Source organism: Protopterus annectens, chromosome 8.part0 (genome assembly GCF_019279795.1).
Source record: "Protopterus annectens isolate FY-2018-M chromosome 8.part0, PAN1.0, whole genome shotgun sequence".
Taxonomy (NCBI): domain Eukaryota; kingdom Metazoa; phylum Chordata; order Ceratodontiformes; family Protopteridae; genus Protopterus; species Protopterus annectens.
The window spans coordinates 1,310,165,179-1,310,190,352 of record NC_056741.1 but is presented as its reverse complement, the minus strand read 5'-3'; the positions used below and the strand labels follow the sequence as shown (position 1 = coordinate 1,310,190,352).

Sequence of the window (25,174 nt, the reverse complement as noted above, 5' to 3'; positions counted from 1 at the left end):
GTGTGTGTGTGTGTATGTATATATATATATATATATATATATATATATATATATATATATATATATATATATATATATATATATATATATGTGTGTGTGTATATATATATATATATATATATATATATATATATATATATATATATATATATATATACAGAGCTAGATAGACATATAGATATAGATATATAGATACACACACACACACACACACACACACACACATAGATAGATATTATATAGCTAGAGAGATATTGTGATGGTCTGATTATTGCATTGACTGTTCTTTGCAGGATTGGCAGACTGACCCACTCCATGACACCTCCATTAGGTAATAAATGAATGAATGGCTGTTGTCCTGATGGAGGAACAAATGAGTTAGCTGGGTGCAAAAAGGGGGAACCAATGGGCAGATTATGTGGACCCTCATTAGACAGAAGTCTAGCTCTCCAGGTAGAAGATTTTGTTATGATAGGAAAGCACTAAGAAAAATAACATGGAGGAATAGCTGAAAATGAGAAAAATGGAAAAGTTGTGAGGTGTATCAGTGAAGATATGAAGAAAGAATTTAGGTCATATAAGAAAAAAGAAAGAAGGAAGGTACAAAAAGCTGAGCAAAACCTGTAACTGTTTTGTAGCAAAGATAGCAAGTATGTGAAATGTAAAAAAATGTTCAAAACTTATAGTTATTTTTTCAGTAAAAATGCAGCAGAGCCATGAAAACTGAAACTGTTTCATGTGCAGATTAGCAGCCCTTAAAGCTTCTTATATTGTTACTTCCAGAAAAAAAAACAATATTACATTAATTGGATTGGAATTTTCTGGTTACCATAGCAACTCTGCTTTGGAGGATATTATCTGGAAATACAATTCTGACATAGCAAGAAGTGGAGAACCAGTATGCCTTTATCAAAAGCAAAATGGTGGTTTTATCAAAAGAACAGCTAACTGAATATTTCCCATTGTTGATATTTCAGAACATCTCTACTGAGTTTCTTCAAATTATGTGACTCTTCCCTAAAACCTTAAAGTAGCAATAGAGTGTAGTTAGGCCTTGCTTTTCACATTGAGGGTTCAGTGGACTTTTTATGGAAACAGTAATTTTGTTTTCTGAGTCTTCTGCAACTTGTAAATATCTTACAATAAATCAGCAGACAGATTACAGTTCTCTTCAATTAGTGGCAGTAGTAGAACCAACTAACTGATACTTATTGTTTTTCTATTACCATCTGCTTGTGAAAAACATTTTGCTGGGCATGAGTATATTTGTCTGTATATTTAATTTTCAAAGTGCCTTTCCTAATTTCTTTAAATAAATAATTTTATTATACATTTTTAAAAAGCTTGAGGTTGGTTAGTTATTTATTTTTATACAGAGAGTTACACAAAACTGGTGAGTTATAGCTGTAGGGATATGCCTTTTCAAAAGAGACTGCTCAGCCATAGCTACCATACATTAATAGTATGGTTTTCTCATTTTAAGAGTGTACAGTAATTGTGACTTAGGTATGCCAGATTAGTCTGACTAATGGTGCCACTGGTGGTGTAAGGGGTAGTCATATCATGGAAACAAGGTAAGAATAATTATTAAGTCCTGCATTCAGGAAATATTTACCTTATGTCCCATTCGATTCTCGGCTGGAGCACCTTCTGTGTGGAGTCTGCATGTCCTCCCCGCGGTCCAGTGATGTTTAAAGACATGCAGGTAAGTGCATGCTTGAATGGGTGTGCCTTCTTTGAAGGGTGGGAGTCGGGCTGTTACCTCAGCACCATAAAAATCGACTGCCAATCATTAGTGGACCGGAGTTCCGCTGTGGCGACCCCTAAATGGGAAAAGCCGAAAGACATTACTATGTATAAACCCAGGAATAAAAAAAATATGAAAAATGTATTGTGCTCAAGGATAACAAAACATGAATGATGCAGTGATTTGTGTGCTGTGAGACAGTGAAATAGTATGGACAAAGCAGTGATGTATTATGCACATGGGAAATGATATGTACAAAACAGGGATTTATGTATTGTGTTCAAGAAGACCAAAACATTATGGACACTGCAGTGGTGCATTTACAGTGGGAGAATTAAACAACATAGATACTATAGCAATCCATGTGCACTATGCAAATGAAACAGTATGGACACTCCAGTGATGTATATGTACAGAGAGAGAGTGAGAGAAAACATGAAAAAGTATGAAAACTGCAGTGTTCTGTGTGTTTATACATGGTAAAACAGAATGGATACTGCTGTCAAAAATGTCACGGAGAAGAAAAGCAGTATGGAGTATGCAGCAATCCATTTTTCAAGGAGAAGAAATTTTGAAGTATACAAAATACCCATGCACAGAAGAAATGAAACATAGAAGCTGAAGTTATGCAAAGTTAAGACAAAATAACATGGATACTGTACTGATTTATGTGCATGGAGAAAATTAATCAGTATGAAGATGACAGCAATGTCATATACAGGGAAAATGAAACAATATGGGTCTGCAGTGATGTCACGTATAGGCAAAATTAAACACTATGGGTCTGCAGTGATGTCATGCACAGGGAAAATGAAACACTATGAGTCTGCAGTGATGTCATGCACAGGGAAAATGAAACACTATGGGTCTACAGTGATGTCATGTACAGGGAAAATGAAACCTTATGGGTCTGCAGCGATGCTTGTACAATGGAAGAACAAAACAGTGTGCAGTAAAGTATATGCACAAGGAGAAAGCATCATAGAGGCTGCAGTAATGTGTGTACAAAGGTGAACAAAGCAGTATAGGAACTACCATGAAGCATGCATTGTGAGCAGCAAACAGTATGGATATGCTATTGATGCAGGTATGCAGGGAGAATGAAAACACTATAGATGCTGCACTGTTGCATGTGTGTAGAGGGAATAAAAACACTATAAATACAGAATTGCTGCATCTGTGCAGGGAGAATAAAAATGCTAGGAATGTAGCATTCCAAGGGAGAAGCAGATAATAATTAGTCATAGGTTCTCTCCTTGAAATGTCTATGGTAAGCAATTCATTACTCAGCTGTATAAATTAACATGACTAGCTGTGTGTTAATTAACATGGCCAAAAGACTGCATTCACCCAATTGGAAAGACCATGTCAGAGGTAAGTGTTGGGGTGTTTGGCAGAGAGGTAGTAGTGGTCAGTGTGAGTGTGTGTGTGTCTTCAGGGGTATGAGTGGTCTTAGTTGAGTGTGTCTCTGTGTGTGGGTGTGTCTCTCTGGCTTTATGATCACAGAAGGGGGTTTAGTTACATTATAGGTAGAGTCAGTATGTGTGCATGGGTGAGTGCCTCTGTGCATGTGGGTGTGTGTGGAGGTGTGGGGGTGTGATTCTGTCCTTATGGTTTCAGTAGGTGTTTAGTTACAGGATAGGTAGAGTGAGTATGTATGCATGGGTGAGTGTGTCTGTGAGTGTGGCGGTTTGTGAGGGTGTGTGTCTCTGGCTTTATGGTCACAACAGTAGGGGGGTTAGTAACAGGATAGGTAAAGTGGGTATGTGTGTATGGGTCAGTGTGTCTGTGAGTGCATTTGGGGGGGTAGGACTCATGTACAGTGAGTGTGTGTTTATGGATTTGTGAATTTATGGGGGGACATTTCCACACCTTTCAATGGAGGAGAACTAGACACCAGGGATAAACATTTGCAGTAATACTCTAACTAACTTAAACTTAATTGAACACACGGCCGGCCTTAGGCATAGGCAAACTAGGCGACCGCCTAGGGTGCTGTACAGGCCGGCTTTGAAAAGGGCGCAATTTTTAACTATTTATTTATTTATTTTAGTTAGCATTAGCATCACTTTTGATCTCTTCTCGGCACCCTGTTCAAGGCGCCTGAACCACTGGGAGAGGGGGAGTGCCCTCCCACTTACAGTTGCAGATTGGCCAGCAGGCTTTAACGTCATGCGTGAATCAACATATTTTAAAGCAAGATGCTTTAAATCAGCACTAGATAGCATGAAACTAATGTCTAGTGTTATTTATTGGCTGTATTCATCTGTGATGACAGATGGCAAAATCATGGACACTGTAAATAAGAAGCAACTGAGAGAGGTGTGTGTGTGTGTGTGTGTGTGTGTGTGTGTGTGTGTGTGTGTGTGTGTGTGTGTGTGTGTGTGTGTGTGTGTGTGTGAATTAAGGGGGGTTCCTGTGCCACTAGAGTGATGCATGGCCCCACTAGCTCTTGTGATACTCACCACATTATTCAGAGACATGCAAATTAGCAGATAACGAGGTCTTTCCTCACTCTAGTTAAAGTCTGTCGGAGTCACTGTTATCCAGGATTTGTTAACTGGTCCTTTTTATCACAGCAGCTAATGCTCATTACTGAGTTCTTTCAGGATCACAGCCTTAATCTCAAGTTTAAAAAATATTCTTAAATTGGCAAGAGAGCCTGTTGATCTATTTCCTAACTACATCTATAAACCGAATTATTATATTTGTAAACTACACCTATCTTTCTTTGCTTCTCTTTTTTGCCAGGTTGTGATCCATTTTTTGTTTGTCTATATTTAGCTGTTTTAAACAATACTCAAGTCTTAGTTTGGCTGTTCATTTTGTTGCATAGTTTTGTGTACGCTGTTATTTAAACTACAGTGGATATAAAAAGTTTGTGCACACCTGTTAAAATGCCAGGTTTTTGTGATATAAAAAAATGAGACCACAATAAATCATTTCAAGACTTTTCCCACCTTTAATGTGACCTGTAACCTGTACAATTCATAGGTTCATAGGTTCATAGGTAAGTACTCGGCTATCTGCCCGAGGGCATCCACAAGCCTAACCGGAATGTGTTGGCTTTCTCCACCCATATCAAGAGTCTTGTTTAGTCATTTATTACTACATTTTTCTTTAAGCAGTAAATCTCCACCTAGTCCTATGCCTTAGGCTTTAGTCTGGATTGAAGTGGCAGTAGTGCAATTTTTGCTGCAGGATTTGTGCTTCTGTATTTCTACACCCATTTTTTATTCTAGTTTTGCTTCTAGAGTATTGTATTCTGATTATCATTTGCCTGCTTAAAATTGCATTCCAGTGACTTTCTGTTCAATTCTTTGCAAATGTTTTTCCGTTCTTGTGCCTGCCCCAGGCCCCAATGTTCTTCCCACTGCTCCCTACTGTTTGTCCACTAAATTACAGTCTTTCCTGCCCCACTGTATAAAACAGAGTTTTTGAAATTCTAACCTACTAGGTGTAATTAACTGTAGCGCAGAGTCATAGGGCTAAGAAAACTGACCAACTACAGCTTCTGAAGTTAAAACAGCTCCATTACTGGCTTTTACTTGATTAGCAAATTTGTTATAACCAGCATGAAGCAACACCTACCCAGGGTCTTTTATTCAAAGTACTTAGAAGTGTGGAAACCCTTAAACTGAGAAACAAGATTTTCATCAAAAAGGGAAGAAGAAGACGGAAACTGCTCCACTGCACCTTTGCCGTTAAATTCCCACTAGAGTGGGAGGTCTGCACAAGAGCTTTTCCCACTGTAAGAGACCTGCAAAAACTATACAACCAGGAACACTTTACTGACTGATTGATTGATTGATTGATTGATTGATTGATTGATTGATTGATTGACTGACATTTGTTGACTGGAAAAATGTCCACTGGGTCAGAAACCCATTTTCAGTAGAAGCCTGGGGAGAAAAGCTCCACAAAAGTTTTTATTATACAGAACTTTAACAGATAAAATATACAATGTGCATAGGCTTTGAAAAAAATACATTAGCCGTGAATATATAACATGCAGGACTTTAACAATAAAAAGCATTCAAGTAAAGATGTAGTTTGATTTAGTTGTACAGATCAGAGTGTAGCATGTGTGCTCTACGTCTTTAAGGAAGCATGCGAGGTTGTGCGTGCACGTATATATTCCAGACACGTGCAATCCGTAGTGCCATTTTGAAGAAACAGCCAGTGTGTAAGCATGTACGATCACAGCAGTTAGTTTGTATAAAAGTTACTTAGTCATAGTCAAATAAGCTTTACAGTAATGTGTTTGTATAGAATAAAGCTACTTAAACAAAATCCATGAAGACTCGTTTATTTCTGTACCAACACGAAAGCGAAAGATAAATGCTTAGAGTCCAGTTTTTAGGGTACTGTTTGGGTGGGCTTGCCAAGGTATGGAGAAATGTCTAGGTTATTTGCACCTCAGACAAGTCAGAGTTTCAGACTTTCATAGCTCTCAACTAATGAAGAACAAATCTAGAATTAAAAAGGGACACTTAAAATATTATCACCGTCCACTTGAGACACTGACAGAATAAGAGAATGTGAATTAATATACATTCTTCTGTCATTTTCTGCTATGTGTAATTCACCACCTTTTCTCCAAAGGTCACCAGTTTTAGGAGGGATTAAGGGAGGCAGAGCTAAAACTTGAGTCAAAATCAGAGGTATCCCTGAGGTGACAGATATGGATTTCATATCTTGCAGAAAATGCATATTAACATAAATCCTGTCATCATAGCAACTTTCTAATATTATAAGAGCAATATTTAAAATCTGTCCCCAATTTTGAGCCTTTGCCCCCCCACACACATTATTTTAAGCTTTATTTGGACTTCTTGTGATAAGAAATTGTGTGGTATGCGTACCTCTTAATTCTAAAGGAGTTGCATCCACTGCTAGCTCAGACACACACACACTCGCACCTTTTTAAAAAAACATTTTGTTTCTTTTCATTTTACTCTTACTAAATAGCAAAAGCACTAGTTAGCAGGTGTAAAATAATGGTGACTGTTATCTCCAACAAGCTCCACAGCAACATATTAATATGCTGCCGTGAAGTGGCAGACTCATTTTTCAGCAGGAATTAGTTAACTGGCAGATCATAGTGTGAAAATTGTATGAGAAAACACCTATATTGCTACCTCTAAATAGAGGAGTAACTCAGGAGTTAATTTTAGCTCGATCCTGTTTTTAGTATGGTTGTGCAAGTTGAACTTACCACAACAGTAGATGTTCGAATGATCACTGATGAAGTAACCTACACGAGTTATATCCTGCCAAAGATATAACAGCCGGCCAGCTTTCAAACCTTTAGCGCACTTTTCATGTCCCCAAACTGCAAAGCCCTTTAGCTTTCCTGCCAGCAGAGATAGAGAGGAAGGCTGAGCCCTGAAAGGACAAAAAAGGAATAAAAAAAAAAAATGCACACCCCGGCATGGAAAAAAAACACCAAAAATATGGGGAAAGGAGCAGCTACTGCCGCAGTGATCATTTGAACACCCACCGTTACAGTAACTTCACCTTACACGACTGTACTATGCTCTTCATACTGATTACTGCTGCTTTACCCTTGATACGGGTAGATTACCGTAGCCAACTGGTGGTCTATTAGAAGTAATGACAGGACTCAATTGAAAAAACAAATAAATCTGTTAGGGGAAAAATATAAAAAATTAAAAACGTACAATACACTGGTTCCATAAGTGTGCACACCCTTAAACTTTGTTATGTGTGCACACCCTTAAACTAATAATTCGCTGAAGCACCTTTTGGTTTAATTACAGCATTCACTCTTCTTAGGTACACACTTGCCATCAATTAAAGAGACTCTGATTAACTCCAAATAAAGTTGAGCTGTCCTAGTAGGATTTTTCTGACATTTACTCAGTTGCCTGCTACAGCAAAAGCCATGGTTTGCAGAGAGCTTATAAAGCATCAAATGGATCTCATTGTTGAAAGGTGTCAGTCAGGAGAAGGGTACAAAAAATATTTCACAGCATTGGATATACCATGGAAAACAGTGAAGACAGTCATCAAAAAGTGGAGAAAATATGGGGCAACAGTGACATTGCAAAGAACTGGACGTCCCTCCAAAATTGATGAAAAGACAAGATGAAAACTGGTCAGAGAGGCTGTCAAGGGACCTACAGCAACACTGAAGGAGCTGCAGGAATTTCTAGCAAGTACTGGTTGTGTACTACATGTGACAACAATCTTGAGTATTCTTCACATTTCTGGTCTATGGGGTAGGGTTGCAAGATGGAAGCCTTTTCTTACACTGAAAAACATTGAGGCCGAGCTAAAATTTGCAAAACAATACATCAAGTGCCCCGAAAGCATGTGGGGAAAATGTGTTATGGTCCGATGAGACCAAGGATGAACTTTTTGGCCACAATTCCAAAAGGTACTTTTGGCACAAAAACAACACTTCGCAACACCAAAAGAACACCATCCCCATGGTGAAGCATGGTGGTGGCAGTATCATGCTTTGGAGTTGCTTTTCTTCAGATGGAACTGGGGCTTTAGTCAAGGTAGAGGGAATTATGAGTAGTTTCAAATACCAGTCACTTTTGGCCCAAAACCTTCAGGCATCTACTAGAAAGCTGAAGATGAAGAGGAATTTCACCTTTCAACAAGACAAGACCCCAAGCATGCATCCAAATCAACAAAAGAATGGCTTCACCAGAAGAAAATTAAAGTTTTGGAATGGCCCAGCCAGAGCCCAGACCTAAATCCAATAGAAAATCTGTGGGGTGACCTGAAGAGGGCTGTGCACAAGAGAAGCCCTCGCAATCTGACAGATTTGGAGCACTTTTACAATATTGCCAAGTCAAGATGTGCCATGCTGATAGACTCCTACCCAAGAAGACTGAATGTTGTAATTAAATCAAAGGTGCTTCAACAAAGTATTAGTTTAAGGGTGTGTACACACAACAAAGTATTAGTATAAGGGTGTGCACACTTATGCAACCAGAGTATTGTACTTTTTTATTTTTTATATTTTTTCCCCTAAAGGATTTGTTTGTTTTTCAATTGAATTGTACAGGTTATTGGTCACATTAAAGGTGGGAAAAGTTTTGAAATGATTTATTGTGGTCTAATTTTTTTATATCACAAAAACCTGGCATTTTAACAGGGGTATGTGAGCTTTTTCTATCCACTGTAAATCATTTTCTTTCAAAACAGCTGCACATTTTAACACTTAAAGATGAGCATGTGAAAATGTGTTAAGAGGGGTTATTGAACAGTGGAGTCTGCAAAAGAATACAAGAATTTCCTGGTAGTTTTGATTTTGGCCAAGCATGCTTTTTCAAGGAGTGCTTTCCAGCAAATGTATTTAACAAAACAAGTTAATTACCTCTGGATCTAGTGCAATCCTAGCTATTTAAAAGCTGGATGAGAGGCCTGCAGGAGAAATCTGCCTGCAACAAAACTTTTTTCAGGATCTAGATTTTAAAAGAGTGTTTTCTATCAGGTGACATTTGGCTGCAACTCTTTAAGAATTCATATTAGATTTGGTTTCCCTATAAATGTATCTGCAAAATTTTTGTTGACTTGATTTACACTTTCATTCAGAGCATCACTTTCTGATATATGATATGGTGTTGTCTATGAAGTATTGCAAAGGCAGATAAACAAAACCTGACTGAACACAATCATTCCACAATATGGAGAATACAGCAAGCAATGTGTCACCATGAATGTTACAGTCTAATTAGACTGACATACAAATTAACCACAACCTAAATACAACATTTTCTCATCCCAAAATGTATTTGCTGCATGTCAGAATGGGCTGCTGATGCTCTATATTCTAACCAAGCTCCTGATGTCTTTGGAGAAAGACTGCTAATGGTTCCAAGGGTTGAACCAGAATGTTTTGAATGTTTAAAATTTACTTATTTGGCACTGATCCTTTGGAATCAGCCTTAATTTTTTTGCCCCCCAAACCTCTCCTCAGTTCGACATGAATCATTCATTCCCTCATCAAGGAATTTCACATGGGTTCAGGGTGAGAGCTGACCAGAGGAGACCTTCATTCAGACAGCTATATGGATGTTTTATGCTCTTTCTCTAGCATCCTGGCAATAAGGGCATTTGTAATGTCCTAGCCCTGCCTTTGCACTGGTGGAGTTGAGATCCATGTCACCTGGCAGGCCAATATCACCTTCTATATGTGAGTACAAACAGTTCCACACACCTGTGGTGAGGGCTAACATGAGCTGGTAGCTTGGTGAATCTAATAACTTCACCCAAGGCCTTGTATTTACATTGCAAGCAGTCCTCTGAGGAATTTAGTAGTGCACAGCTGGCTCCACCCCATGTCCGCCCCCTCCAGATAAGCACACCAATCATCCAGTGCAAACTTCACTAGGTGCCTGTGACATTAATCAAACTTGGTTCACTGAGGACTTAGTCGAGGCTTTATCCTTCTATGCCACTGGAGCTGGAAGTAAACAGCTACCATCTCTGAAGAGGGTCTATGACTCTGAGGTCTCATTTAGAAGGTCCCTAAAATTAAATTTGTTCAGAAAAATGTATTTAAATCCAAGTAATTTTAAATTTTGATAACCTTTTTTAAAATCAGGTTATTATTTTTATATACATATTTTGTTAAGTATTCTTTTTTATTTTAAAGATGTTGACATTCTTATTTCTATATGCTTTAATCGTAAAATTGCTTGTAATTAATAATTTAAATACTGAAAACAAGCACAAAAATGAATTATAAATACACTATTACCCATACACTTCTTTATCTAAAGCAAGATTTTGCTTTTCTCCCTTTGTATGCAGTTTTATTTATTTATTTATTTTTTTACTATTCAGTTTCTTCTGTCCATAATAATTTTGAGTTTGCTTTAAATCCTGAAATGCTTTCTTTTGGAATTAGCTTGCCTGGCTACTATATCTCATTGCCCAGTACATTTAGGATTCTTTGCCCAGGAAAAGTTTTTACAACAAGGTGTCTGTAACTTGTCCATTCCTTCCCGTTTGGGCCATAAACCATCAAACAACACTGAAACACCACTAAACAGGTTGTATAAGGACAGGATCATGGTCAGTTGCCTGTCAGGTGCCAGTATTCACCACATCACACATGCCCTCAACTCCTTGCAAAACAAGTACACATATGACAGAATTTTAGTGCACATGAGTGTAAATGACTTGAGACATGCCTCCTTGGACTATATGAAGAGAGACATGATGGAGCTCTCGAACATGTGCCTGAGGCAGAATTGAACCTAGCCTTGTTGAGCATTCTACCATCACCAAAAATGATGCTTTAATACAAACATAAGATTACTGACTTTAACATCTGGCTTAGCTTCTGGTGTCATTCTAAGTGGTTAAAATATATATCGGTCTTGCTGGATATGGTAGACAGTCCTAGCTGCTTTTAGCAGGGATGGTCTGCAGCTATCCCATAAGGTTTTCATACATTGGTTGAATCCTTATCCACCCCATAGTGCCTTTTTAGACATCAGTCTTCTAAAACTTCCAAGATAACAAAACAAAATCCAGGCAACATAAAGGTATTGTTGCTCATATGCAGTCACATTGGCCTTAGAGTAGGTACAAGTAAGTGACAAGTCCTTATTGCCTGAACTCCTTTTAGTATGAACAGAAACAAAACAGAAGGGGTTATTTTATAGAACATGCAAGGTTAGCTCAAACAGAATGCATAACCTCCTCAAAGAAGTATAAAATAACTGACACCAACCTGGAAGGATGGAACAAGTCTGCACGATAAAACTAAAAGAGCATTTATTAGATAAAACACAAGATTAAGGGCTTTCATCCATTTAGAGCCAGGACTTCATCAGAATCTAATTGATCAGTTAAACTCTCACATTTAAAACTCCCTAACAAAAAAATCATGTTACATTCTAAACCAATAGATGCAAAGCAAATAGGCACACTATAAAAATGCATTAGAATTCAACATACACATTCACAATGTGAAATTCCTGAGTGTAATCAACTGAATAACAAAATGGTTTAATGTTTAAAGCTATAAAAACCTTTTTTATACAAACAATTGCATCATGACTTACAACTAAGACAAAATCATTCAAAACTCAAATCATATAAGATCTCAACTTCAGAATACTAGCTATAAATAGTTGATCTTTCAATCCATGGAAAATTTGTGCATTAATCTAATTTGGCATATTAATTCTTTGGCTTTAATGTAGTCAACCCAAGAACCCCCTCTGGGGTCTCTCCGGATCATATCAACCCCAAAAAATTAAAATCTGTGTGTAGGAAAATTAGAAATATGTTGAAATAGGGCATTGTTCTGTTTTTTTATGCTTAATTTCATATACATGTTCAGAAATTTGATCTCTACATAGTCACTAGGTCTTGCACACATAAAAACATGGACACTCTTGACATTGTGCAATATAAACCAGTCCAACCAAATTACATGTACAATGAAAATAAATTTTTACATGTCTCTTATTAGTAACTAATGTGTCATTCACTAAAATGTACCTGCACTGAGGGCAAGGACCACATTTAAATGTCACTAGTTACAACAAGTTCATCTAAATTATACTCCAAGTAGTTTTTAATAGAGTTTCTTTTCCTAAAAAATACTCCTGGTTGTTTTTCCAACAATTCAAGAACACCATCAAAACAGGAAAAATATTCCAATTTCTCTTCAGAATAGCACTTGGTACAGAGCATTTTTCAAGGAGTAAGAAAGAAGAGGAATGATGACATATATCGACCACTTCTTAGTTTCAAACAGAATTGTGAATTTAATAGGGTTTCTATTTTCCAACAAAATGCAGACAAATTTGTGCACTCATTTGTTACTACTTTTACCTTTGAACACCACGATATTATGACTATTTTGAAGAGAAATTGGAATATTTTTTCCTGTTTTGATGTTGTTCTAGAGCCAAGGATTGCACTGCTGTGGGTGGCTAGCCTTGCTTTACTGTCTCGCCTCTCAACCAAAGACATAAAATATACATTAGGTAAGGGCATCTATAAGCCTCGCCAAAATGCGTTGGCTTTCGCTGCCCCCTTAGATTAGTTCCTTGTGCCTCTGTCCAGCAGAGGCACTATAGTGATCCACGGGGTAAATTTTCTGTTTCCCATCCACTCGTCAAGGTTTCTCTTGAAGGGTGTTAGTGAGGAGCTCTGCCTAATGTAAATTGGAATCCTGTTCCAAAGCATGGGGAGTCTCTGGGACAGGACTCTATCCCTCCAGCATATCCTATTTATCATTGTGGTGAGGTTTAGATCCCTAGAGCTTGTGGCTCTCGGGATTTGTTTTTTTTTAGGTGGAGCATGTCCATCAATTCTGGGTTGGACATGGCCTTGTATGTCAGGCTGAGATCACCTCTGAGTAAGCAGTATGAAACCGACTACAGCTGGAGTTTCTTAAGTCGGGCTGCATAGGGCATCTGTTTGAGGCCAGCAATCCTCTTGGTGAGGTTCTTCTGTGGTCTTTCCAGGTGTTGCAGATGTCTTGTAAGGTACATCCCAAATGTTGTACTCTATGATGGGTCTGATGAGTGATGAGTAGAGGGGCACAATAACCTCTTTTGTTCTAGATGCAAACCTTTTTGTGAGGAAATCCTGATACCAAAAACTGAGCATACATTGCATATAGTTTCTGTCCCTTCTAAATCAAACCAACTAAGGCTACAGCATGCACTTATCAGTCACTGTAGGATCATCATTAATTCACACAGAAGAGTTCTTTGCCTCACATTACAAGAAGCAATGTAGCTCCTGATTATGCTTTGCATATAGTCTATAGGTGCTACTGTCAAGGCATACATGTGCCTTGTATACCCTATGGCCATATGATCCTACACTTAATTTCTTATCAACACCCTAATTTACAAAGTAGTTAACCTACAGCAGTGCAAAGTATTTTGGCAGAACTTTAACAATTCAAATCAATCACCAAGGCATTGCGGTCCATATATCACTGGGTATTCCTCAGTATTCACGAGAATGCAGCCAGTTAAAATCTTTTTTCTGCATTTGTCCCTAGGTTGTGCATCTTACCTTAATGTGCACATAAAATGCCATCTACTACTCATTCTTTTGTTATTAATCTCAAAGTTTGATTATTTAGTGAGGTTAAAAGCAAATATAAACAGATTATCACACTTTATGTTATATAAGTTTCATCATGTTGTAAGTATCTGTGTCTGTGTAATTTTGCTCCATACACAAAATAAGCAAGGTGACTGGTCTATATAATGTCTTGTTTACATCACTAATCATTTTCATAGCAAATATCATTGCATGAGTTCTCTTTTTTTGTCATTTTGCACCCTATCTCAGGATAGTACTGTACTCTGATACATTAAATGATGTTGTATTGTGTGTTACCACTGACATTGTTTAAATTATTATAATGAGGTCATGGCTAAAAAATAAAATGCTCTTCTGGTTCAGGTCAAATACCTGCAGAACAAATAAAAGTTCCATTATATGATGACATATTTTAGCAATGTGTGCTTATTACAACCCTCAAGACATCTGGCAGGCAGCCTCAGCAGTAGTTTATAATGATTTGTAAGTAACACTAATGTGCTGATTTCTCTAGCGCTTGATGAAATATTTGCCCCTCCCCCATTGCATAGATCTTCCTGATGGAAAACCTACTTGCAAGGTGATTGCAGCTAATGCTTACAAGGACCTTTCTCTGTGGTGTTCATGGGATGGAGGTCTTCCTCCTGCCACACTCCGATGGGTCAGCATCAGTCATCAAGATAATGGCACAACTGCACTCTCCAATGTTACTGCAATAAAAATTGGTGTGAACACCCCCAGCAGAAGCACCTTCACTTGCCTATCTTCACATCCTGCACTGCCTGTGGACCATATCTGCAAAGTCACAGCGTGTAAGTATTCTGTGCATTCTGTTTTATGTGTCTTCTCTTATCCATCGTAACTAGTTTATGTTTAAGTGTCACTCAACAGGCTTAATATTTCGAAACATTTTTATCTGAATCACTGAGCAATGTATTAGTATTGTAAAATGACAAGGGATTGATACCTGGAAATGGATAAACGATTTCTGGAAATGAAAGAAGAGTGCAAAGGATGTTATAAAGCTAGCATATGGTTTAAAACCTGAGATAAATAAGCTTTTTAGGAAGGTTATAAGCCAGCTTAATTAAATGGAACATAAATACCTGTAATTACATTTTCTGTATGCTTTGTCAGGCCCCTTGGTCCATGCAAAGTATTATTATAAAATATACATCTAAGCATTAAACAAATGGCTTGTAGCTTTGGTGACCTAAATTTATCAGCTAATAAATCACCATCACCAAAACATAAGTAATTCATTATTATACCATGACCCCCCATTAATATTTAAAAATGTGCACGCTGATTAGCCAGCGTGCACGTTGTAAATCGACTTATACTAATGGAAAAAGTCCGGGCGACCTGACTTTTTCCATTAGTATAAGTCTCTTTTAAAACACTGTCTCGCTATGTTAAAAGAGTTTAACATAGCGACACAGGTTTAAAAAAGCAACGGAGATCTCTGTTGCTTTTTTTAAAGCTGTCTCGCTATGTTAAACTCCTTTAATAGTGACACAGTGTGTAAAAAGCAACGGCGATCTTGCTTTCTCCGTTGCTTTTTTTTAAACCTGTCTCGCTATGTTAAATGGGTTTAACATAGCGAGACAGCTTTAAAATAAGCAACGGAGATCTCCGTTGCTTTTTTTAAAGCTGTCTCGCTATGTTAAACCCATTTAACATAGCGAGACAGGTTTAAAAAAAAAAGCAACGGAGAAAGCAAGATCTCCGTTGCTTTTTACTGTTTCACTATGTTAAATGGGTTTAACATAGCGAGACAGCTTTAAAATAAGCAGCTTTCTCCGTTGCTTTTGGCCACAGCTCTGATGTACTGAGTAGGCATGCGCAGTACATCAGAACTGCATGATACCAGACAGCTGCGGAAGGGCAGCAAAGAGGCATTATACAATGCCATTATTTAAGAAAAGTAATTATTTCTTTTCTTAAATAATGTCATAGTATAATAGCAATAACCCACTTCTGGGTGTGGGTAATGCAGGATTTACCCACGGTTGTCTTTGTTTGGTCCTTGGGACCAAACCACGCCAACCGTGGGTAAATCCCATTACCCACACCCAGGCGTTGGTTATTGCTATATTAATTAGCTGACAACACAAAGGATTCTGTCCTGAGTGGCTAACATGTTCCATTCTCAAGTTCTGGATTTGATTTCATCAGTATCTCTTGCCCTTATATGTAACAATGAGGAAATTATTAGTCTGATGGTATGACATATTTGGTATTATAATTATATAATTTTCCATGATGAACTTCATAGGAGTAGCATTTTTAACCCCCCTTTGCACCCTCAAGTCAAAAATTTGGAGAACAGGATAGAACAAAAAGTTAGGTACCATTGTAGACATGCTAGATATGTTCCTAATTTAACTATTCCTGAAAGCAAATTGTTGTACAATCTTAGACAAAATACCAACATTACAGTTATGGAGCCGGACAAAGGGGGTGGAACGGTTATTATGGACCAAGTCACCTATGAGGGTAAAATGAATACAATTTTAAACAATGAGTCTAGATACTGCCCTGTATCCCTCAATGAAATAAATATAGCTCACCAAAAGATTGACTTGGCCATAAAAGATCTTTTGGACCAAGAGGCTATTGATTACAGTACCTATACATTTTTGGATAACTCACAACCTAGGGTGCCTTCCATATTTGGAGTACCCAAGGTACATAAGAACATACATGATCCACCATTGAGACCCATTGTGGCGGCTCAAGGGTCTAAAATTTCTCCGCTTTCAAAATTTTTAGATTATAAATTCAAAAGTTTATGGCCTAAAGCCACTCATTTGCTCAAGGATTCTTGGGAATTTTTGAGACAGGTCACCCCTGAACTTTGGGCCCCTAGTCTAAAATTTCTGACCATAGATGTCGTGGACCTGTTCTCTGTGATACCACATGAAACAGGTCTATTATGGTTAGAAGAGGCCCTTACATCTAGTTCAAAGGCTAGTAATAATGATATCTTTGTCATCTTGGAGCTCATGGAATTGGTTTTACATCACAATTTCATTCACTTCTCAGGTGAATATTACAAACAAACATCAGGTGTGGCTATGGGGGCAAATTGTGCCCCCACATATGCGGATATTATTCTTTCTGTCTGGGAAAATAAATACGTGTTAACAGTCCCTTCAGGAAATACTGGGTAGCCTATTTTAGGTTTTTAGACGATATTTGTATCTTCTAGACTGGACCAGACGTCCTTATCAGGGACTTTATGGAATATCTAACAGCTACCACTAATTTTCTCACATTTACACACCATGTTCAGGTCGATAGAGTTGAATATTTGGATGTCTTGCTTAGTATTGATTGTGATGACAAATTTAGATCTGCTGTATATAGAAAACCTACGTTTTCTAACAGTTATATACACTATGACAGCTCACATCCCATGCATCAAAAGAGAGGCATTGTCAAAGGTCAATTTGTCAGGATTTCCAGGATGACGTCCAACGACCATGATTTCCTGGTAGAGTGTGATAAATTATTTCAATTGTTTCAAGACAGGGGTTATCCAAAAGAATTTATAGGCAACATATGTGAACAAGTTAAAGAAGGAAGAAAGGACAGGTTCCGACCAATTTTGGGGTTAGGCATGACCTACAACAATTCCAGCAAGGAGAATAACCAGTTAGATTTCAAAAAGGCCTTTATTACACAATACAGTGCTAATTCTAGTAGCATTAGGGATATTATCTCCAAGGAATGGGGAACTTTTACTGAAGTCACTGATTTGTGTAATTTGCATGGTAAGGACATGAAGACGTTTTTTTGAAAAGGGAGAAGTATAAAGAATATACTAGAAATGGGTCCCTTTCAACACTATTCAACCCGCCCACGTAAAGGTACTTTTAAATGTGGGTCATGTGCACAATGTTCATACATCGTGCATTCTGAACAAGTATTTCTTTCTGCCAAAAACAGGACTATTAAGGCCACAGCATATTATAATTGCAACAGCCAAGGGGTGGTGTATTTGGCTATGTGTACCACCTGCCCGGCATATTACGTGGGAAAGACCGAGCGTACTTTAAAACGCAGAATTTATGAACATATGCACGACATACAAAAAGAAAACAATACTAATGCCTTGTTCAAACATATATCTGCATGTCCCAAAGCAAAATATCAATTTTTTGTGCTGGAAAGTATTAACAAGGATCCAAGGGGTGGACCGTGGCAGGCAATATTAGAGCAGAGAGAGACCTTTTGGCAAATCTCCTTGGAAGCCAACAAAGAGCCTGGCTTAAATGATTATATATCCATTAAGCCTACATTAAAATTGAAAGCGATTATAATATAGTCCATGACATTTTAACACTAAGATACACAAATAAATATATTTTAAGAAAATTTGTCTACATCATTCAATTTAATTATATTACATTTAATACATCAGTATGTTTCAATTTTTAAATTTTCTAAAAACCTTTTAATGTTTTTAATATATATTTTTTATATATTTTTTTATAAATATCATATATTAATGTATTATTTCTATGATGTTTCTTCTTTAAGACTTGATTGTCTTGATTAGGTGTATTAATTGATTAATGTATATAAGTTGTGAGGTTATTTTATCAAGTTGTCTGATGAAGTTGCTTTTGTAGTGTTATTGTGAGTTACTTGCGTTAACCAGTGTCAATAAACCTGTGTTTGGACTTTACTCGGATATTCATTGGCGTATCATCTCCACCAAGTGTTGGTTTTCATTTCCATATTTGGTATTATTGTAATACATTAACAATACTACTCAATATGCAATACTAAGGAAATCTGTTCTGTCAGTAACGAACGGCACACATTCCATTGCATATGTAATGGAATAAAAATTCACACAAATTCCGTATAATGATCCAGAAATATTGCTGTATAAAACTACAAAATTGAGAGTTCTCCCTTCCACTCTTAAAATGGAAGCCAGATTTTTGTCTGCTTCATAAATAAAAGCTAACGAGTAAGATGGTCAGCTTGCAGTGCTTTCTTTTACACGGTTGCCAACTCTTGTGATACTCTAATAGTAGTAGGATCTTTGAAAATTAGCCATGTTAGTAATGGAATGCACACTTATAGTACTCCATAAACTGATCTTTGCGATGATTCGACACACACCTCTCAACTGTCTAGATTTTCTCAGAAGGTCCAGATTTGTGCTTCGTATTTTAGTTTTTTTATAATAAAATTGTTGTTTTGCCACAAATCATTGGGATTTGAAGTCAAATAAATACTCACATACATTTTGAGTTTCAGACTTCATATTCTTTAGAAAATACACTTTAAAACAAAACCTGTTATTCCTACAACTTTCTAGGCTTGTACATTTAAAATTTGTCCCTGATTTTGGGGCCTTTGTCCCATAATTATTTTTAACTTTGTCCAGATTTTTTGTGCTTGGAAGCTGAGATGGTTCTGTGTGTGCATATCCTGTGTGATTTAAAAGACAAAGATAATCCATCCTAAAGCTGTGCACCTGAGCTTTACTGTGCACCCCAAGAACTTTGTATACAAAATATTAATCAGTAAGCTGGAAATACAATGTGGAAAGGCTGTGAACAGTAGTCTGACATATGATCTTAAACAGCAGAGCTGTATCCTGTCAGTATTAATTGTGATAAGGGCTCTTGTTTAAAATCAGAAGCATCATTTCAACACTCAGACCAGTCATAAAGGAGAGCCAAACCTTTTTGCTCTAGTAATAAACCCATTTTTTGGCATCATTTTTGGTGTTATGGGATTCACTAAAGTAATTATTACAATATCTGAAGAAAAACACAGAGGTCTTGAATACAGGTGCTAGCTACCCTAAATGAAACATTTGATCAATTACATTTTAAGCATGCTTATTCAAGGAAGTTAATGGGTATCTATCTAATTCTATGAAACCATGCAGCATGTCTTTATTACTTTTAATTTATATTTTAACATGTTAAAACAGAATACTTTTCTACCTCAACTGAAAAAGATGACCTCCAAAGTAGACTTTTGAATTATAATTATTTAATAAAAACAATGATTTGATAGCTTGAATTTTACATTTCTTATTCCTATGTCAGCTCTAATACATGTTGCTGGTGGCAGTCCTACCAGCTTTTTTTTTTTAAGAAATCAGTGGTCTGCTTTTACTGACTACCTTTCACAAACTATGATCCAATCAATACAGGCTGTTCATGATTCAGTAACTTCCTCTTCCCCACTGTGCCATACATGGCTTTATTGGGATAGTTCTGTTTAAAATACAAATGCAGTGATAGCTAGATAAGGACAGTAAATGGCTGCTCCTTCGCGCGCACACACACACACACACACACACACACACACACACACACACACACACACACACACACACACACACACACACACTTCTAAGGACAGCAGGGTAAGCGAACTCCTCATAACTTTTAATATGAAAATGAAGTGAAATCAAATAATAGGCATCACTAGCAACCCTTCTGCAAATTAAAACCTCCTTAGAAGGTTAATGTTGCTTTCATACGATAACTGTTGTATCTAACTGTGCTTAACCTTATTGCTGCATTTTTTTTACTTACACAGTAGTAATATTTTCAGTGCAGTTACATTAAGTTGCTCTTGTACTAACCCAGAAAGAATATTTAATTTTGAAACCGACAAACATTCTCTTCAATACCCTGCAAACACACAAGAAAGGAACTGATCTTTGGCATTGACATCTTGGGTTTAGATACATGTCTTAAACTCAAAAGAACTGCCAAGAAAAATACATTTTATCAATTTACCATTGATGGTGAAGGGATGAAATGGTAGTGTCCTGTTTTTTTTTCATTCTTTCATTGGTCATGCGAGGTAGATAACACATATTCGATAATATCACTATCTATTCAGCTCACACCAACATTGACATCAAATCTTTTTTCCCATTTTGTACATGTAGTCAGTGCATCACATCAACAGTGGCCATCACCTAGAGCTAATGTTCAAATCTCTAGGTTGCTGGGCAGTTCACATATGGGCCCAAAAGGCAACATAATCATGCTCTTAGGACTCTTCCTTTGTACTGCTCCAGTGGAGCTGTATCCCATTCTGTTGGATAGTTAATGCCAAGTAGGGGCCTCAACAAAAAATCTTTAAAAGATAAAACTTCAATGTAACAATAAATAATTTGTAAAGAAAATATTAAAAAAAGAATAATGCCAATTTAAAGACCCAATATGCTGGCAGAAGCTATAGGATATAACAATGACTATTAGTTAGTCAAATGTCTTTATTTTGGGAGAGCTTTGAAGTATTATATAACTGTTGTGTTGTAAAGTTGAAAATCTTTCTTCAAAAAAGTAACGTAAACTTGTAAACCACAATACAGACATATTAAAGTAGACTTTACAAAGAAGACCTGCTCCTGAACTCTGCAGTCACATGCAGTGACAGTGCATGGGCTACTAAACTTTAAACATATAAATATCACACTGTAGTTAACAAATCAAATAGCAAACTGAAATATATTTCTATGGGAAATAAAAGTAGGGCACATCTTTTTTGCAAAGGACCATCCTCAGATCTGAAGGCCTATGCCCCATTCACCTATATTACATACACTGATTTTATGGTTGCATTACCTCATGGATAGAGGGAATACTTGGCTCTGCAAGCAAACTAAGTGTTCCCTTATATTTTCCAAGGTAGTAAAATCTTGGAGTCAGTGTCGTCAATTAACAGTTAAATGCACATACTAGAAAATATGATTTAATGGTTACTAGCATAGGATGAGTTCATGAGGGTTAGTGAAAACGAAGGAAGGAATATGTCACAGATCCCTATCAGGGGGCAGACAAGCTATATGCAGTGCTAATTAGATAAAGCATTAAGCATAAACAAGCAAACGCTTCACAGAGGAGAGTGAAGGAAATGTATTAAAGAGAAATGAGATACAGAAATAAGGATACAGGAGAAAATGAAAAGAATAACTTTATCAGATAAAAGAAAAAAGAGAAAGGGAAGAGATGCAGCTCATAGTAAAGATCAGCTAGTGTTAATGTACTTCATTTACTTATAATGGTTGGGGAACAGGTATAGAAGTACTGGCTTTCTCCTTTGTCTGGGAAGAATGTTTTTTGGTTGTGCAGATAAACAATTCCGTTTTAAAGATTATGAAATGATTGTATGTCTTACTTGTGTAAACGAAGCATTTCGTTTGTGAAGTCAAAGTCTCCCAACTTTATGTGGTTTAAGGTATAAGCAGCATGCATGCAGGAGATACCTCAAGTACACTAAGATGAGGGAGAGGGACAGACTGAATGGTAGCAGTCTTGCTTATATAATAGTGTATGTTTAGCATATACCTGAAAAAATGTGATTTTTCCCAGCCCAAATGAATGATATGGATCATGCGGGGACTGTCAGTAGCAAATGATATGATTCTATTGACTTTTTATTCCAGTTTGGCAATGTCTTCTAGAGAGCCGTAAATACAGATTAATGAGCATTACAAAAAATAATGAAGGCAAGGAAGCAGCATAGAAAATATTTGCTTTATCAGTGTTACCTTGAATGCATGTTGAGGTAAAATCGTACTATTAAGAAACAGTATTAATGCTTAGTGAGTGGAGTCTAAGATCCTTCCAGATGGTCAAGACTGAAGGACGTTAATGCCTGACTGTGGTATATAGCTCTTACAAGAAAGTGGAACAGTTAAAGGGACAGAGCTAATGTCATACTGCAGCCTTTCTAAGATGCCATGCTTCCATGTGTCATTCACATATACTAAGAAAAACAGAATTCTTAAGACATATCCCTGTGACACAGCAGCAGTCACGGATTTGGTAATGAGATGGAAGACAGCCTCTGAACTGTGGTATATGTTTACTAAATAAAGTAGAAATCAGTACATGGCAGAAATGCTAATACCAAGGGATCTGAGCCTTTTAAACAGGGTGAGATCTACCACCACAGTACCAAATATCTAAAGATCCATAAACAGAGCTGTCACGTGTATGTCCCTGTCCAGCAGTCTTTTAATGATACCTGCCATTTTATGTCAGTAGTTTTTTTTTTCTTCATGACCTTCACAGCACCCATGATGGATATTTGACAACATCTAAATGTGGTTTAACAGCTTGTAGGATACATAAAATCAGTTTTCATAAATATGGGTCTGTAATTAAAGAGTCAAGTTTCCCATATTTGTGAAGAGAGACAGCCATGCTTTCCTCCTATACTGAGGAGAGTCTTGCTTCTCTAAGGCTGAAGTTCATTAGAATGTACATAGGCCTGGAAATGTAGATGACAAGCACATGGTTGAATGTCAGATATAATCCATTCATTGGGGAGTGGTCCTGTTTTTATTCTGATTTGAAGTTTATATACAAGTCATTCAATTTGGAATTTTAGTGAGAAAGAGGGGTTTGTATGAGTGCATGCAGGAAACTATATATCACCTAGCAGCAGGCAGGAGGAAATGGAGAATTTTACTATTAGGGGTCATTGGGGTTCATGTCGGTACCTCATGACAGAGGTAACATGTGGTGTAGTTTGTTGGTTTACTGTTTTGTTAATACTCACAACTCCTGGTTTATCACATGATTAGTAAGAAAATTCACACTAGGTATTACTCCAGTAGCTCTACTCGACAGAGGCACTGGGAACTAAGTCAGATGGCACAATGCCAGGGTAATCCTATGGGCTAGGCTTGTAAAGGCTCCAGGGCCATTAGTCTAGTACACATATGAACCATCTAATAGAGTACACTGATTAGTTGCTCTATTGTCAGATCTTTGATTTCTAATTGCATACAAGATACTGGTAAACTGGTAAACATTGTTTAATATAATGGGGCCTGAATGTGAATAAAAATTTATTTATTTTATTTATTTATTAACATTTGATTGCTGGGAAAGTCAAATGAGTCAAAGCCCATTTTCAGAGGAAGCCTATGGAGAAAAGCTCCAAATTGGTACAAAACATTTTAAGAACAATAATTTTACAATCTTCAAAAATAAAACAAAAACCTCTGCAGTTTAAATATAACAAATTAGACATAATATAAAAACCTTGGTTAAGAATCGATACAAGGTATATAACAATCATTTAATATTTAGATTAATTCTACACAGTTTGTAGAGAAATTAAAATCTGTATTCTGCACTATACATTTTACTGTAATAACCTCTAATAGCTACTGTTAATAGGATTTATTTGTCTCATGTTTCCTAGTTGTTATTGTGTTAATTCCATTGTCCTATCTTGGAGCTTATCTCCCCGGGCATCTAATGAAAATGGACATATATCCAGTTAGACTAGCCCGATCAACAAATGTAAAATAAAATAAATAAATAAAATAAATAAAGGTAAGTTAGTCTAATAGAAATAGGAATTGCAATATGAAGTTAGTCCAACAGAAATAAAAGAAACAGCTCACACAATAACAAACAAATGCATGCAGAACTTTAAATGAAACATCTTGTTAGCAAGATAAGAATTTATTAAAAAAACAAGATTAGAGAAGAAAAAAAAGTGATGACAACAAAACAACAGAATGATAATTAATGGTCTGTGTTTACTGCTTGAACAAAATGTTGTGCCAGAGCAACCAAATTATATTGTTTGAAAATAAGATATTTCTCCTCACCCACACACACACACACACACACACACACACACACACACACACACACACACACACACACACACACACACACGCACACACACACACACACACACACACACACACACACACACACACACACACACACACACACACACACACACACACACACACACACACACACACACACACAATGATACAAACATTATTGTCATTTTACTGGAGTGCATGTTGGAGGAATTGGATGATGTACTCCAATCATAGACTGGCAGGCTAACTATGATGTAAAACCAGATGATGCAAAGTTGGGACAACTTATTGGATCCTCTTAGCCAAATATGGAGTTCTGTGTCAGCCAAATATATAGCTTCATTGCTTCCTCTTCTTTTAAAACTCACCGAGTTATAGCTTAGTGAGGAAACAAGTTGCTGAGAATAACTAGTTGTGAAATCAACACAACAAAAGTATTAGCAAAGTGATTTTGCAGAGGACAAGCTGCACTCCACCCCCAATGTGAGGGCTTGCTCCACCCTTCCTAGTTAAAAGACAGGACTCACAAAGTCTAAGTTGCAGATGCTTCTTCAAAAAGTATAAAAGTGAGCTAAGTGACCAGTGGTGTCTTTTTGGGCTCAGTGCTAAAACATATCATTTTTGGTATTTATTTTGCATATCTGCAATCAGAGAGCCAAGAACTCTGGCCAACAAAGCTTGCAGATAATCACAAATTGGGAATTATTGTTAAATCATCCTTC

At 37.0% G+C, this 25,174-nt stretch overlaps 1 protein-coding gene across 1 annotated transcript in view; it reads left to right on the top strand.

The window, feature by feature from the left end:
• Positions 1-25,174, top strand: part of VSIG10L2 (V-set and immunoglobulin domain containing 10 like 2) — a 316,447-nt gene that overhangs the window by 101,431 nt on the left and 189,842 nt on the right. Inside the window, exon 5 of the mRNA XM_044080829.1 lies at positions 14,368-14,628. Within this exon, the coding sequence (XP_043936764.1) occupies positions 14,368-14,628 (261 nt within the window). The remainder of the gene's footprint in view (positions 1-14,367; positions 14,629-25,174) is intronic.